At 54.2% G+C, this 13,718-nt stretch overlaps 7 protein-coding genes across 7 annotated transcripts; 3 read left to right on the top strand and 4 right to left on the bottom strand.

Annotated features, from left to right (window-relative positions):
- Positions 1-611: 611 nt before the first annotated feature.
- TRV_01973 (uncharacterized protein) lies at positions 612-5,498 on the bottom strand (the record flags this gene model as incomplete). Its single annotated transcript, XM_003023876.1, has 1 exon — positions 612-5,498. One exon carries the CDS (start codon positions 5,496-5,498, stop codon positions 612-614), a length of 4,887 nt encoding a protein of 1,628 aa, XP_003023922.1.
- A 59-nt stretch (positions 5,499-5,557) lies between these two features.
- Positions 5,558-5,956, bottom strand: TRV_01972 (uncharacterized protein; the record flags this gene model as incomplete). The annotated part of the gene is made up of 1 exon (XM_003023875.1): positions 5,558-5,956. One exon carries the CDS (start codon positions 5,954-5,956, stop codon positions 5,558-5,560), a length of 399 nt encoding a protein of 132 aa, XP_003023921.1.
- A 577-nt stretch (positions 5,957-6,533) lies between these two features.
- Positions 6,534-7,571, bottom strand: TRV_01971 (CCAAT-binding transcription factor subunit HAPB; the record flags this gene model as incomplete). Its single annotated transcript, XM_003023874.1, has 1 exon — positions 6,534-7,571. The coding sequence occupies one exon, from the start codon at positions 7,569-7,571 to the stop codon at positions 6,534-6,536; it is 1,038 nt and encodes a 345-aa protein (XP_003023920.1).
- A 546-nt stretch (positions 7,572-8,117) lies between these two features.
- On the top strand, positions 8,118-8,481 carry TRV_01970 (uncharacterized protein; the record flags this gene model as incomplete). The annotated part of the gene is made up of 2 exons (XM_003023873.1): positions 8,118-8,368; positions 8,427-8,481. The coding sequence occupies 2 exons, from the start codon at positions 8,118-8,120 to the stop codon at positions 8,479-8,481; spliced, it is 306 nt and encodes a 101-aa protein (XP_003023919.1).
- A 158-nt stretch (positions 8,482-8,639) lies between these two features.
- On the bottom strand, positions 8,640-8,888 carry TRV_01969 (uncharacterized protein; the record flags this gene model as incomplete). The annotated part of the gene is made up of 1 exon (XM_003023872.1): positions 8,640-8,888. The coding sequence occupies one exon, from the start codon at positions 8,886-8,888 to the stop codon at positions 8,640-8,642; it is 249 nt and encodes an 82-aa protein (XP_003023918.1).
- A 95-nt stretch (positions 8,889-8,983) lies between these two features.
- Positions 8,984-9,350, top strand: TRV_01968 (uncharacterized protein; the record flags this gene model as incomplete). Its single annotated transcript, XM_003023871.1, has 2 exons — positions 8,984-9,007; positions 9,078-9,350. 2 exons carry the CDS (start codon positions 8,984-8,986, stop codon positions 9,348-9,350), a joined length of 297 nt encoding a protein of 98 aa, XP_003023917.1.
- Positions 9,351-9,455: 105 nt separating this feature from the next.
- TRV_01967 (uncharacterized protein) lies at positions 9,456-12,467 on the top strand (the record flags this gene model as incomplete). Its single annotated transcript, XM_003023870.1, has 3 exons — positions 9,456-9,546; positions 9,651-11,800; positions 11,871-12,467. The coding sequence occupies 3 exons, from the start codon at positions 9,456-9,458 to the stop codon at positions 12,465-12,467; spliced, it is 2,838 nt and encodes a 945-aa protein (XP_003023916.1).
- Between the last annotated feature and the right edge of the window lie 1,251 nt (positions 12,468-13,718).

Here is a 13,718-nt window from a genome sequence, read left to right as displayed (position 1 = left end):
TACATAGTTATGGGATAGAATGAAAGGTAAGTCTTCAACGTATCGTGTTGCATATAGTTGTATACAGATTAGTATATAAATGAAGAGAAAGAATCGCAGGGGTATCGAAGCTTGGAGCCCAAAATGTCTGATATAGAAAAGTCAGAAGGAATCAGGGAAGAACAGGGGGGTGTCTAAGGCGGTTTAGTCTATATGTGTGGAAATCTCGGAAATTAGAAGTGAGTGCAAGGGAAGCAAGATGAACCAGTGAAGGGGGTCTGCGCAGTGTATACAAGGGGATGATGACCTCATAAGGGTCTTCGAAATCCAGGGGGGTTGAAATGAAGTATAAGTAACCAACTAAAGCCAAAATGCAATTCGTATCCCTTTTTTTCCCAGGGGGTAGGTAGGTCGGTGGGTGGAGGTGTAGATGGGTGGATGGGTGGATGGATGGGATATATATCGTTGGAGCCGTCAGGATATTCATTATAAGAGCAGAGCAAGCAAGCAAGACGATGCAAACAAGGCGGAACCAGAACCAAAGTCGAAAGAGCAAAGCAAACCAAACCGAACCAATTTTGAACCAGGGGTAGACGCCGTCGGGAAACAAAACACAGGGGGGAAAAAGCGATTTATCGTCTTGAAGGCCCGCGGCTACCGTGGTTACTATTGATACCGCTGAAATACCCCTCGTCGATCTTCAATATCCACTCGATCTTCTGGGCTTCTGTCCTCGATGCAAAAAGGAACGTGTTCTGGGCCCCAAATACCGCAAAGACATTAGGTTGGCCGCGCGCAGACAGCCCATTCCCACTGGATCCAACCAGCAATCTAGCAAAGTCCGGATCATGATCGACGTGGGAGTTGCGGAGGTTGATGACGTTTATTTCATCACCGTCGGGGACAGAGTAGATGTGTAGATAAGGTAACCTGAGTTCGACGAAGCGGCGCACCCAAAGACTGTAGGTGTCGTCGGGGGTGTACAAGTAGCCTGATTTAAGCACCGTGGGGTTCTTGGGGATGTGTGTTATTGTAGCGAGGAAGCGGGGTTTGGAGGAAGATCGGTCGGTGGAGGTAGATGTTGATGGCTGAGAGGAGGTGTTGGCGCTGGATATCACGCTGTCGTTGTCTGTGGATGTGGATGCGGTTGCGGTTGGGGCGAACGCGGCGCCTTGCAGGGGAGGTTCTATGTGGCCTTTTACGAGGATGGTGTCGGTGGGATCTTTGCTGGCGGACCAGAGACTGAGGTATTTGCGTAGTAGCTGTTCGCGTCTCTCGGCGTGTTCAGGGGTATTTCGTTGTAAGGGGGTTGAGTGGCCGTTTGCGGATAGGGGGGTTAAGCTGCCGTCACTCAGTGCTGCTCGAGCCGCTTCGATCTCAGCTATACGATGTCGTCTCTTCCGCGCAGCTATGTAGTCTTTTATCAAGGAAACTTTTCTAGGGGACCAGGTAGTAAGCAGTTCTTCTCCCTTGATGTAGTCGTTCTGGGTATTCATGCGCCACAGGTCCGCTGCGCGTTTCGCGGAGACTGGCCGCACGGCGACAGAGAACATCTGCGACGTCGAATGGACTACTCGCGTAGAGCTCCAGAACTGCTTGAACATCGACTGGGGCCGAACGCTAGATCGACCAAGGATCTGCAGGCACTGGTCTAGCTCGAAGACAATTGGTTCTTGTAGACGTGAAGAAATCAAGTTCCACCGCAGCGTGATCTGGACCTTATATTTATCCGCCGTCGTGCGATCGAGAAGCAGTGAGCCATGAGAACTCGAATCCCACTGTCCTATGATGGTGATATTCGAAGACCCATCCGCATTATCCTTGACCATGGGCTCTTGGATCATTTTCAGCGGAATATCAGCGGATTTGCCATCGTCTAGATCAGGGACTTTGCCCCACGGATCAAGTAGTCTGATACCACCGACTCGTAGACCAGTAACGTCGTCCCACGGCAAACTCTCAGTCGAGCTATGAGCCAGATTAACAACGATACGGCGCTGCAAGCCCTGATGAAGCTGATACGTTCCAGCCTCGAGACTGTTAGCCTGCACGACGTCGACGGGCAGGTACTCGCCGTTCTCCGCTAATTCAAGAATCTGCACACCCGCAAAGACATCATGTCTTTCTTCCTGGAAGTACTCTGACTCCGCTATACGAGGGGCCTTGCGTTTCTGGGGCGGAGCCTCAGGAGCATCGCGCATTTCATCCCAACTAAGCAATTTGTCAAGATGCATGCTCGACACGAGGGCGAAAATGCTGACTTTCAGCGTCGACGTTCGCGGGCTATTGAGCGGTAGACTCATGCTATGCACGCTTTCGAACTGGATTGGGTTCTCATCGAAGCCGTTGATGATTTGCGTGGTAGTAGCGCCGCCTTCTTCCGATATTCCAGGCACGAACAGCTGGGCGTGGACATCCGTGCCTTCACGTTCGGCGAAACCAACCAGGTCGCGCATCACGACGTTGAATTTCAGTGTTGACGAGGGCGCTTGGGCTGCAGAGGGCTCGAGGGAGAGCCGGAGTATGCCGATGACGTTCTGGGTGTACATTGACAGTACTTCGACGGAGAAATCTTGGACTCTGGACTCGAAGACTGCTGTGAGCGGGATGTCTACGTCTCCTACTAGCGAGTATGTGGGTGAACATTGCTCTGAGAAGGGGTTCTCGAGTTTGAAATGTTGGATATAGTCTGGTCGATCGATGTATTGATGCATCTGCCGCATGGCCTGCACACGACGTTCAAGTTTGTCCAACGACCAGAGCAGGATGACGTTGTGTTTGAAATCAATCACTCGGACGGCAATGCAGGGCTTCTTCGCATCGTCGAGAGCCATGTCGTCGTCCCCTGATATGCCGTTTAGTACGAGATCGTAGGACGAGCCCATGTTCTGGCCTACATCGACGATGGCGAATTGGAAAAAGACGTGTTTGTCCATTATATGGCTCATTACTTGCGCTTCTTTGAGGAGCGAGGCGTGTTGGAGGACGGACTCGACCATGCGGACGTAGTTTCTTCTTCGCCAGTGTGCGAGGACGTTGCGGGCTACTTCTATCTCGCGTGGTTCGAGGAAGGAGAAGCCAGGTCCGTCCTCCGTCATGTGGCCGGATAAGTGAGCGATGCCCTTGATCTGCGTTTCAAAGGCTTCCTTTTGGCGCTGGAGCTGCTGCTGGAACTCTTCTCGAGCTTCCATCAGGGCCTTTTCCATTCTCCCCTTTTCAGTGTCCGGTTCGTTGGCGCCATTGGAATTGCCGTTGGAGTTGGAGGAGTTGGCGTTGGAGGGAGACCCGTTGGATTCATCGTATTCGCCCTGTTTCGGCGTCCCGGGCATCGTCAAGGCAGTGTCAAGCGAGAAATTGTCAATGGTCCCGTTGGACATGTACTTCTCGCGAATAGGGTATGAGCTCAACGAATCCGAGTCCTCCTCCATATCCAAGAAGCGATTCTCATAGAACCCTTTCCGCACCGCGCGGGCCTTCTGCACATCATCGAACAATGCATCTAGCTCGTCGTCTGTAAGAGCGGATATCTTGTGGTCGGTACCTAATATCGCATTCGCAGCTTCACGTCGAGCATAAAACCAGTCCTCCCGTCCGTTACTCCCGCCTCCTCGCTGGGACGGCATGGGCGAGCCAGAACGGCTCGAGTCACCGTCTATCTCGGAGCCGGTCTTGCTTATGGTTCGATCGTGTCCTGGCCCGGACCGGCCGGGTGTATTTGAGTTCGAACCAAGCTGGCTTGTCGTGACGGAGTGACGGAGGAGGCTCTGCTCTACCCTCTCGGCACGGGCTTCCATGGGGTGATTGAACCGGAAAATATGGAAGTCTCCAAGAATTATCCTGAACCCACTCCTGAGACGCTGGGGACTATCTATTCGCACGCCGTTGACCATCACCGCTGCGCCCTCACATGGAATAACAGTGACGATGTTATCGACATGTTCAAAGGTGCAGTGTTTGTGCAGTATTTTCGATCCGTTAAGACGTATCTCGCATGCCGAAGAGGTAGCGTCAACGTTACCTACCGTCGTTGTGCCCGGTTTGATATTGTAGACCAAACACTCTGCCAACAAGGGGTCGTCTGACAAGTTGACTAGATGGGGCATCTTCTTGGGCGTGCTGAGACCGACGAAGCCCTTTTCAATGGAGATACCGAGTTCTTCGAGCGCGGCTTCTCGCTCCTTGTGAATTTCCTCTGTCTTCTGCAGCTTCTCTTCCCAGGTCTGGTTGAGGTCCTTGTACAGCTTCTCACTTTGGTCGAGCTGTTCGACGATCTCTGCTTTGCTGACTTTCTTGACTGAACCATCGGCCTGCATGATGGTAACCATCTGTTCCTCCAGAGGTGTTCCGGGCGGGTATTCCTCCTGTGGTATTCCGGTGGAAGAAGTAGCTGAGGCCGCAGCTCCAGGTACACCAGCCGCGCCGCCACCAAGCTTACTTCTCAACTGCGCGAGTTCCTCCTTGAGCTCGCGAATCATCCTGGCGTTCGGATCCTCGTTGACAACAGCATGGTTCTTGATGCGTTTGGCGGAGTTGGCGTACCGTAGCGTGCTCAGGGTTTCATCATAGTTGATATCCGCGGGGGAAATAGCTGCAATCATGGCCGTCATCGAGTTACCTCCCAACGAATCCTTGAGCAGCCATGTCAACACCGAATCTCGATACGGCACTACAGCCTTCTTCTTGCCCGAAGAGAGATCAGCCAGTGCGGCAATGACTCGTCCCAACGTGGACAGCGAACGATTAATCTCCGCTCCCTCCTTGAGCCTTGCACCCGTGGCTCCCGTCGAAGTAGCTCTCTCTGAACCCGCGAGATCCACCAGACTGATCCTAGAAACCTTCTCGGTATCCATGATGGTCTCCTTATCATGCCTCTTCTGCGTAAGGGTGAGGGTAAACACCGCATGCGATCTACTCGAGGTCTCATTCATATTCGTAGCCGCAACCGTCCTGGCCTTATTCCCCTCATCCATCAAATGCTCTATCTCCGAAAAACTCTGCACAACCAGCTTCGCCAGGTCTTCCACATAAGGTCCCGTAGAAGGATGCTCGCGCACCTTGAGATTCCCCTTATTAGCCGGGTTAAGCAAATCCCGCACCCGCTCATTGTAGATTTCCAAATACGACACTTCGACGGTAGACGTCAGGTTGGCGTCCGCAACCTGCATGGTCGATATACGCTGGAACATCTCCTTGCAGATCTTGGGGATGACGCCAGCCTCTTCGCCGTATCCCATCATGGAATACGACTTGCCGGAGCCCGTCTGGCCGTATGCGAAGATGCAGTTGTTGTAGCCCTGGAAGGCATTGTCGAGGAGCGGCGCACCGAGATCGGAGAACAGGTCGTCTTGTCCGGCGTAGTTGGGGGCCTTTCTGTCGAAGGACCAGTATGATTTGTCGAAGGCGAAGACGCGGGGGCCCTCGGGGACAGCGTTGGCTCCTGTGTTGGAGGATTTTCCGCCCTTTCGAGACTTTTCTTCGGCGCCGGGGGGAGGGGTGAGCACCGTCTGGGCGCCTTTCATTTGGACTATGCATTTTGCATTCCGGTCGCGTTCTACAGGAGTTAGCTGGACGTTATCTATTAAAAGGAAATAGCAAGGAATAGAGATGGGAGGAGAGAGATACCTCTTGAGTTGAACGGGCGGACGCGCACGACGACCTTGATGTTTCCTCCGCCGCCCTCCATGGTGACTGGGCTGGGGGGAAGTGTCAGGCGAGGGGGGGAGCGCGGTAGAAGAGGAGAAGGTAGAAGAAGAAGAGGTGGTGGTGGTGGAAGGTGGTGGGAGCGGAGAGACGGCAGAGGGAGGCTGCCATCTACTCCGGCGACGAGAGCGCGTTGAGCACGGCTATGCAGTGGATTAGATGTTGATGTTGATTGCCTGCAGTAAATAAAAGCAGTCCGCGGATGTTGTAGATGCATGGATGAGGTCGAAGTAGAGGTGAACGAGCCACAGTTAGTCAGCACAGCCTCATTAGTCATCACACTTTAACTCAACCACCACGACTACTATCAAGTATTACTATCAGACATTGCTATTACTGGAGATATCAGAGATATACTAGATATACTAGAGATAGAGATAGAGATATGTATGTATATACCGAGCTTGATTCGCATCATCACATCACTCTTATCGACAAGACGCAACTAATTAACAAACAGTAAGAAAGAGAAAAGAAAAGAGAAGAAAAGGGTAGAAAACAAAATACATATAGGATCGCCCTAGACACTCTTTAGCTTCAATTTTTTCAGATACACGCGGAATAGACAGACAAAAGAGAGAACAAACGAAATACAAAGGAAATAACAGCAAAAAAAACAAGGGAAAAAGGAAGAAAAGAAGAAGAAACCGGTCCATCCTATCCTATCCTATCCATCCGCCGCGCTCATGCTGAAAGAAGAGGAAAAGACGAAACAACGAGATGAGAGGAACTAGCAAGGGACCTGCTAAGCGAGATAGACGAGAGACGAGAGACGAGAGACGAGAGGGGGTATAATAATGGTATGTATATATAAACGGAAGGAAGCAAATCACAACAAGAGGTAGATGGAGAGGTCAGCCATCTTCGTCCTCGGCGTCACTGGTCTCAGTAGGAGCAGCGGCGACGTTGGCGTTGGCACCTGTTCTAAGGGGAGATGTTTTGGGCTTCTTGGAGCCCGGAGACGAAGACTCGGCTATGCTCTTCCTCTTCTGGCCGGTGACTTCTTTGTTCTCGTTTGTAGAGGCAGAGTTGTTATTTGTACCAGTTGATCCGCCCTGTGCTTTTTCCATGGCGGCTACTTCGTCTGCGGTCAAGAAGCGGCCTCCTGGACCTCTTGGTCTGCGCATGGCGTGGTTGTGTCGTGATTCATGCAGGTATGGCTTGCGGCCCTTGGAGGTGAGACGGAGCTGTTCTTCGAGTTTTTGGCGGGCCACGCGTCGCTTGAGGATGCGATGGAACTGTTTTGCGTTGACGTAGAGGGGAGATTCTTCTGCGGGGGGACCAGGAGGAGCTAGTTCGGGAGACGGTTGGGGTTGTTGTTGTGGTGGTGGAGGAGGAGCTTGTGTCTGTGATTGAGGTTGTGGTTGTTGCGATTGTGGCGGTTGTTGTTGTTGCTGTGGTTGTGGTGGTGGTGGTTGCTGTGGCTGTCGAGGCATGGAGTGAGGACTGCCGGAGAGCTGTTGGGACATGCGTCTCTGAGCAGCGGCGGCGGCAGCAGCAGCAGCGGCCGATGGTTGTGCGTGGGCCTGCTGAGGCGACTGTCTGGGTCTCTCGTTCTTGATGGGGAGGCGCGTCGAGTCCTGGTGCAAGGGGAAAAACTGGCCCGTGGCAGCAGCGGTGGCCATGGCGGCGGCCTGGGTCGGAGAGATGCCATAAGGGGCGTAGCTCTGGGGGAAACTCATCTGGCCCGGCTGGGGAGGTTGACCTTGAGATTGGGGTTGCTGCTGTGGAGGAGGATGTTGCTGAGGTTGTTGTTGTTGTTGCTGCTGCTGCTGCTGGGGTGGTGGTGGTGGTGGTGGTTGCTGGGGCTGTCCCTGGTAGTGAGGGTGCGGCTGAGGCGGCACTATGGGCGACGCCTGGTGCTGAGGCTGCTGGTACTGAGCGTACTCCATCTACACAGTCGTGTTATTAGTAAGTTGGGTATCAAGTGACGGTCAGGTAGGGCCAGAGTGAGGCAGGCCAGGGTAGAAGGGGGGGCGGCGCTGCAGCCAGGCCAGGGAGCAGGCCGTCGGGTATATTATATTTTTGTAGAGGGCGAGGGCGAGGGCGAGGGCGATGCGTTGGCAGCGGGAGCTTGTGCATGCAGCACGTACCAAGCGGGTCCGACAGCGCAGACAGCGTCAACGCAGAACAGTCAACAGTACAAAGTAACAGCGTCAAGGCAGCAGTAATATAGACACAGGCAGTAATAGCAATAGCAATAGCAATAGTAGAGAGTAGAGAAGAGAGTCAAGAGTAAAGAGAGAGAGAGAGAGTAAACAACGCGACGCGAGGCCCCCTGGCTTGCTGGCTGCAGGCTGCGGGCTTGCTGGGTCGAGCACGGTCACGGGAACAGCGAGGTTGGCCAGTGAGAGGCGAGAGACTTACTGGAAGGACAGCGGTAGTAGAGAGCCAACAGCAGAGAGTAGAGCAGACAAGACTAGTAGAGTAATAAGAAGATGAGAGAAGAGACGAGAGAGAGAGATGGTTGGTGGTTGTCGCGGGTGGGCGCAGCGACGAATGAAAGGCAGAGAGAAGACGAGGGAGAAGAAGACGAGGAAGAAGGACGAAAGAGAAGAAAGAGAAGAAGAGGAAAAGAAGATGCTTGGAGGAGGCAAAAGGGAAAAAAGGCAGAAAAAAGGGCGAACGAGGGCGACGGGGACCTTGCGCTTTTTAAGGCGAAGAAGCCAATGAGAAGGGGGATGCTTAGGTAAGGGAGGCTAGGGAAGAGACTAGGAGGGAGACTTAAGAAGAAGAAGAAAGACTAGAGAGAAGAGATGGAGACTCGAGGAAGAAGAAGAAGAAGAGAAGAGAGTTAAGTAGAGGAAGAAGAAGACTCACCGCAAGAGTCGTTGGGCAGGAAGAGAAGAAGGAAGACTAGAGAAAGAGTAAGAGAAGAGAAGAATAATAAGAGAGTAAGAGAGAGTAATAAGAGAAGAAGAAGAAGAAGAAGGCGAAGTTGGTTGGGCAGCGGTGAGGGCTTAGTCAGGGCTTAGTAAGGCAGTAGAGGGAAGAGAAGAGAAGGAGACGATAAAGTAGGAAGAAGTAAGGAAGAGAAGGAGAAGTAAGAAGGAGAAGAAGAGTAACCTTGGAGACAGCTCAGCCTTCGTTGTCATCGTCATCTTTTCTTCTTCTTCTTCTTTTCTTTTCTTCTTCTTTTCTTTTCTTCTTGTTATTATTATTTTTCTTGTCTTTTTCTTCTTCTTTTTTTTTTCTTTTTTCTTTCTCATTTTCACTCGTCACATCCACTAACTGCTTCAGGCCTAGCGGGTCCTTTTTTTAGGGACGTCAGAAGTGGGGATAGCTTAGTAAGATGTGACTAACCATGGATGACTACAATGACTATTATGTAAGTGCCAGTCACATGATGCTACTCCCCCGTCGCTGGCCAACTTTGCGGCTTCGGCGAGACTTCTCAGCTTCTCTTCGTCTTCTTCTTCTTCTTGCTGGCCTTTCTTTGCTTTGAGGCTCGATCTTCGCAAGCTGCGCAGTCTTTCAGTCACTCCAAGAGGCATCTCATCTCATCATCCATTCTTCTTCCATTCTTCTTCATTCTTCTTCTGCTGGTAACTAACTACCCTTTCTCCCTCCTTCGTCCTGCTCCTCACTCTTCGCCTTCATCTTCTCCAGTCATGTCTTCTTCTCTGCCTTCTTCTCTTCTTCTACCGCTGCCTCCATCTTTGCCTCCTTGACTCTTCCTCTCTATACTCTACTCTCTCTACTCTATGCTCTCTGCTTCCTCCTGCTTCCTCCTTCCTGCTTCCTTCTGCCTCCTCCTCTAACGAGATGCTAGCTTCATGGACTACGAGTCCTTCTCTCCGCCGGCACCCAAGGCGGAGCCCAGGTGGGCCGACGAGGATCCCTTCCACCACGACTTCCGCCGCTCTCGTAGGTCTTCCTTTACCTCTACTTCTTCTTATTATTAGATGGTGATACTAATAGTCCAGTAGCTGACAGGAGGAGGAGACGCTCAAGGAGCCCGGCCGCCATAGACAGGTACCAGCCAGAGAGAGAAGTGCGCGACAGAGACAGAGACAGGGACAGAGAAAGACGTGAAGACTACTACAGTCGCCGCCGTCACCCTTCCCCCGGCGCTGCAAACATAGACAGATACATTCCCGGGCAACAAGATGGATCGTCTGCTTCCTTGACTTCTTCTTCTTCTTCCAAGCCCGTGCCGCGCTCAAACCCCATCCCGGCTCCCCTCACCCTAGACTACCAGGTCGGATTCAACTACTTCGCCGAGTGGTGGCGCACGGAGAACGCCATCAAGGAAGAGAAAGAACGGGTCAGACATGGCCTGCCTCCCGCCGCCAGACGGGTCAAGGGCGAGAGAGAGGCCAGGGAAGACAGGGAGCGGGAGCGGGCCCAGATACAGACCGCCTACGATGCCTACAAGGCAGACCTGCAGATGAAGCTCGCCAGGCAGTTTGTCCAGATGCACAGGGCTGAAGAGTGGTTCAGAGAGCGCTACGTGGCAGACATACGCGACCCTTTCAGACAGAGACTCGCCCAGTTCCGGGTTTCAGCATATGACCAGTGGTGTGCAGACCTCGCATCGGGCGTCTTTGACGAGTTCACGCTCGAGGGTATCTACAAGAGCGAAAGTGATGGAGCCGGAGGCATAGTCGAGAAGGAAGAAGGCGAGGCGACGGCCGTCGGTGAGACGCTGGGAGTCCTGGACCTGGTGCCTGCGCGGGGAGCCGATCTCAGAGACGACTCCATCCTCCAGCCGGCCCTGCTCATCAAGACCCTTGCGCCCAATGTCAGTCGCGAGAAGATAGAAGAGTTCTGCAGAGAGCATCTCGGTGAAGTCGACGGCGGGTTCAAGTGGCTCAGCTTGAGTGATCCCAACCCCTCAAAGAAGTACCATCGCATAGGCTGGATCATGCTGCATCCAACATCTGCAGATGACGCCGCTGCTGCCACCGTCGTCGACCGAGGAGACGGGCGAGACGAAGAAGTAGAGGAAGAAGAAGGGGAAGAAGGGGAGATGGATACCGAAAGGACTGGCCAGAAGAATACATCTTCTTCTGCTGCTGCTGCTTCACAGTCCCTCGCCGAGCGCGCCCTGGAAGCCGTCAATGGCAAGACTATCACCGATCCCGTCAGAGGCGACTTTGTCTGCCATGTCGGTGTCCATGTCCCGCCCGCCAACCCGCGCAAGAAGGCCCTCTGGGACCTCTTCTCGGCCCCCGAGCGCATAGAGCGAGATCTCGATCTTGCGCGCAGGGTCGTAGCCAAGTTCGACGCTGCCATGGACGCCGCCGATGGCATGACCAGGATAGAAGAGCGGGTAGAAGACCTGCGCGGCAAGGGTTGGCTCCAGCCCCCCGTCAGCGGGCCAGTCAGAGTCAAACACAACAACAGCAACAGCAACAACAATAACAACAATAACAACAGCCATCTCGACCCAGAAGCTGACATGATCCTCCTCGACGACGGGGATACACCCGGCAAAATGGTGGACGAGGAAGGCGAAGACCCAGACCTCGATGACTCCGACGAGATAGACACAGAAGACCTGCTCGCAAAGAAGAAAACCCTCGATCTCACCGTCGAATACCTCCGCCGCGTCCACAACTTCTGTCTCTACTGCGTCTTCGAGTCCGATTCCGTCCACGAGCTCGTCCGCAAGTGTCCCGGCGGCCACCTGCGCCGTCCTCGATCCGGCCTCTCCACCCACGCCAAATCAGCCGCCCGTGCAAGCGCGATAGGCGCGCCCTACCCTTCCAAAAAGGACTCCACCAACACATCAGCCGCCGCAGCCGCCGGTCACAACAACAACAATGACGAAGAGGAAGAAGGAGAAGCTCCTGCTTCGCCCGCAGAGGAGAAGAAACCGCCGCGCTTCTCGTCCAAGAGCGAACAGCAGATCTACCGCGCTTTCAACTGGGTGCGCACCTTTGAGGATAAGCTCATGCAGATCCTCGAGCCGGAGAATGTAGATCTCAAGAAGCTCGGAGGCAAACCCGTCGACGAAGCCGTCGAAGATGAACTCGCTCGCTTCGTCAAGCAGGAGGACGAATCCAAGTTCCGCTGCAAGGTGCCCGAGTGCACCAAGCTGTTCAAGGCGCATAACTTCTGGCGCAAGCACGTCGAGAAGCGCCACGAGGAGTGGTTCGCCGAGATAAAGCACGAGGTAGGTCTATCTCATCTTACATATTACACCTTACACCCAATTGCAACGTCTCCTTTACTAACTTCTGTAGCTCTCGCTTGTAAACGCCTACGCCCTCGATCCAGCACACATCTCACCCACCCGCTCCGACGCAGCCAGCAACGGCCACTTCCCCTTCCCGCCAGGCCACATACCCGCCGGCACCCCGCGCGGATTCAACTACAACACCATGCCCTTCATCTCCAACACAGCCTCCTTCAACGGCATGTCCGTGGCCAACCACGCTGCCGGCTCTAACCCTATGCTCAACATGCTCCCGCACGACGGCCTGCATCACCACCAGCACCATCCAGGCGTCATCCGGCGCGGCGCAGGGCGCTACGCTCACTCTCATCGCTCTGGACCCTACGATCGCAGAACAGCACGGCATCCCATGTCCGGTCCTCCAGGGGCAGGTCGGTTGTCCCCTTCTCGCTCGATGTTCGGGCGTGTCTCCATGCCTATTCCAGCAGGGCATCCGGCCACGGCGCTCATGGGTGCTGGTGCAGCAGGTGTGCCGGGCGGACGATGGGATGCAACCGCGCAGCAGGCGATGGGGCCCAAGGAGGCCGTGCAGGGCCGGAGCTTGAAGAGTTACGAAGATCTCGATGCCGTCGGGGGTGCCGGCGGAGGAGAACTCAACTACTAACCTACTCCCCTCCTATCTACTACCTATTTATCTTCACCACCTACATCTACCTACCTACCTACCTACCTACATTGCATTCTCTAGTCTTTCATATGTCTACCTGTCCGTCCGTCTGTCCGTCGGTTGCCGTCGTATCATGTACGCTAACAAAGTTATCTATCTCAAAAAATAAATCTCCATTAATCTACTCTTCTATTTCCACCATCAATCACATCCGTATCACCACCCGCTCACCTGCATCCCGCCACTCCACGCCTTCCAAACCCGCTATCGCCCTATCACTAGCCATGTATAGAACAAGGTACATCGCACCCACCACCTCTCCCCACGTACACACACGAACCTCCACAGCTCGTCTTCCACCACCACCGCCTCCTCCTCCTCCCCCATCTCCTTGCTCATCCACAACCTCCTCCGCAACACACCACACCCCCCACCCTGCCCGGCCCGACCCCACGTACTCACCCAAATACCCCCAGAACCGCATGAACCGCTCCGCACTCCACCCACCGCCATCGAGTACAACAGGGATACGTAGAAACCAGTATCCGCGCTCGCACACCCGCAGCTCTCGCGCGATGTACCCCGGTGCGTACCGACGGGATAATTTCGGATGGCAGACTAGCATGCGCAGCGCGGGCGTGAGATGCGTTTTGAACCGCGCTGTGGACGACGGGATGGGGTGCGGCGGATGAATCTCCTTTGGAAAATGCAATTCATCGCTTACCACCTGCGAAGCTTCCTGTGTAGATACCTGCGTAGAGACCTGCGATTCCACCTGCTCCTGCTCCCGTTCCGATAGGGAGGTGGTGGTTTCAGATGAAATGGAAATATATACCGGCACAGACTTGATAGGCGATGCGTCGGGGGTGGTATTCCGCTCTATACCCGTCCATGTCAACGGCGGAGTGGGCGTGGGCGTTGGCGTGGGTGTGGGCGTGGGCGTATCCGTTCGATCCGACTCTGCCTCCGAGTAGCGTATGGGCGAACCACCCGCTGAATCAGGTACGGTAGACGGAGGCGTGGGCGTGGGTGTGGGCGTGGGCGTGTCGGTGCCATCCCGCACTTCCGGCTCCGGCACCGGCTCTGGCTCCGGTAGTGCTTCCTGCGTACATGGCCAGGAACTACTGAACGATCCGAAGGTGGTTTCGCCTTCATCCCTGCTTGATGGAGAAGCAGGCGCTTGTTCGTCCAGCGTAAGACGCGTTCGCCTGCCGGGCTCGAAGGCTAGACATGCCGTGGCGTGGGAGC

Source organism: Trichophyton verrucosum (genome assembly GCF_000151505.1).
Source record: "Trichophyton verrucosum HKI 0517 chromosome Unknown contig00188_1.f1.exp, whole genome shotgun sequence".
NCBI classification, from domain to species: domain Eukaryota; kingdom Fungi; phylum Ascomycota; class Eurotiomycetes; order Onygenales; family Arthrodermataceae; genus Trichophyton; species Trichophyton verrucosum.
The sequence above is the reverse complement of the archived record's forward strand: the minus strand, read 5'-3'. Positions and strand labels throughout refer to the sequence as shown.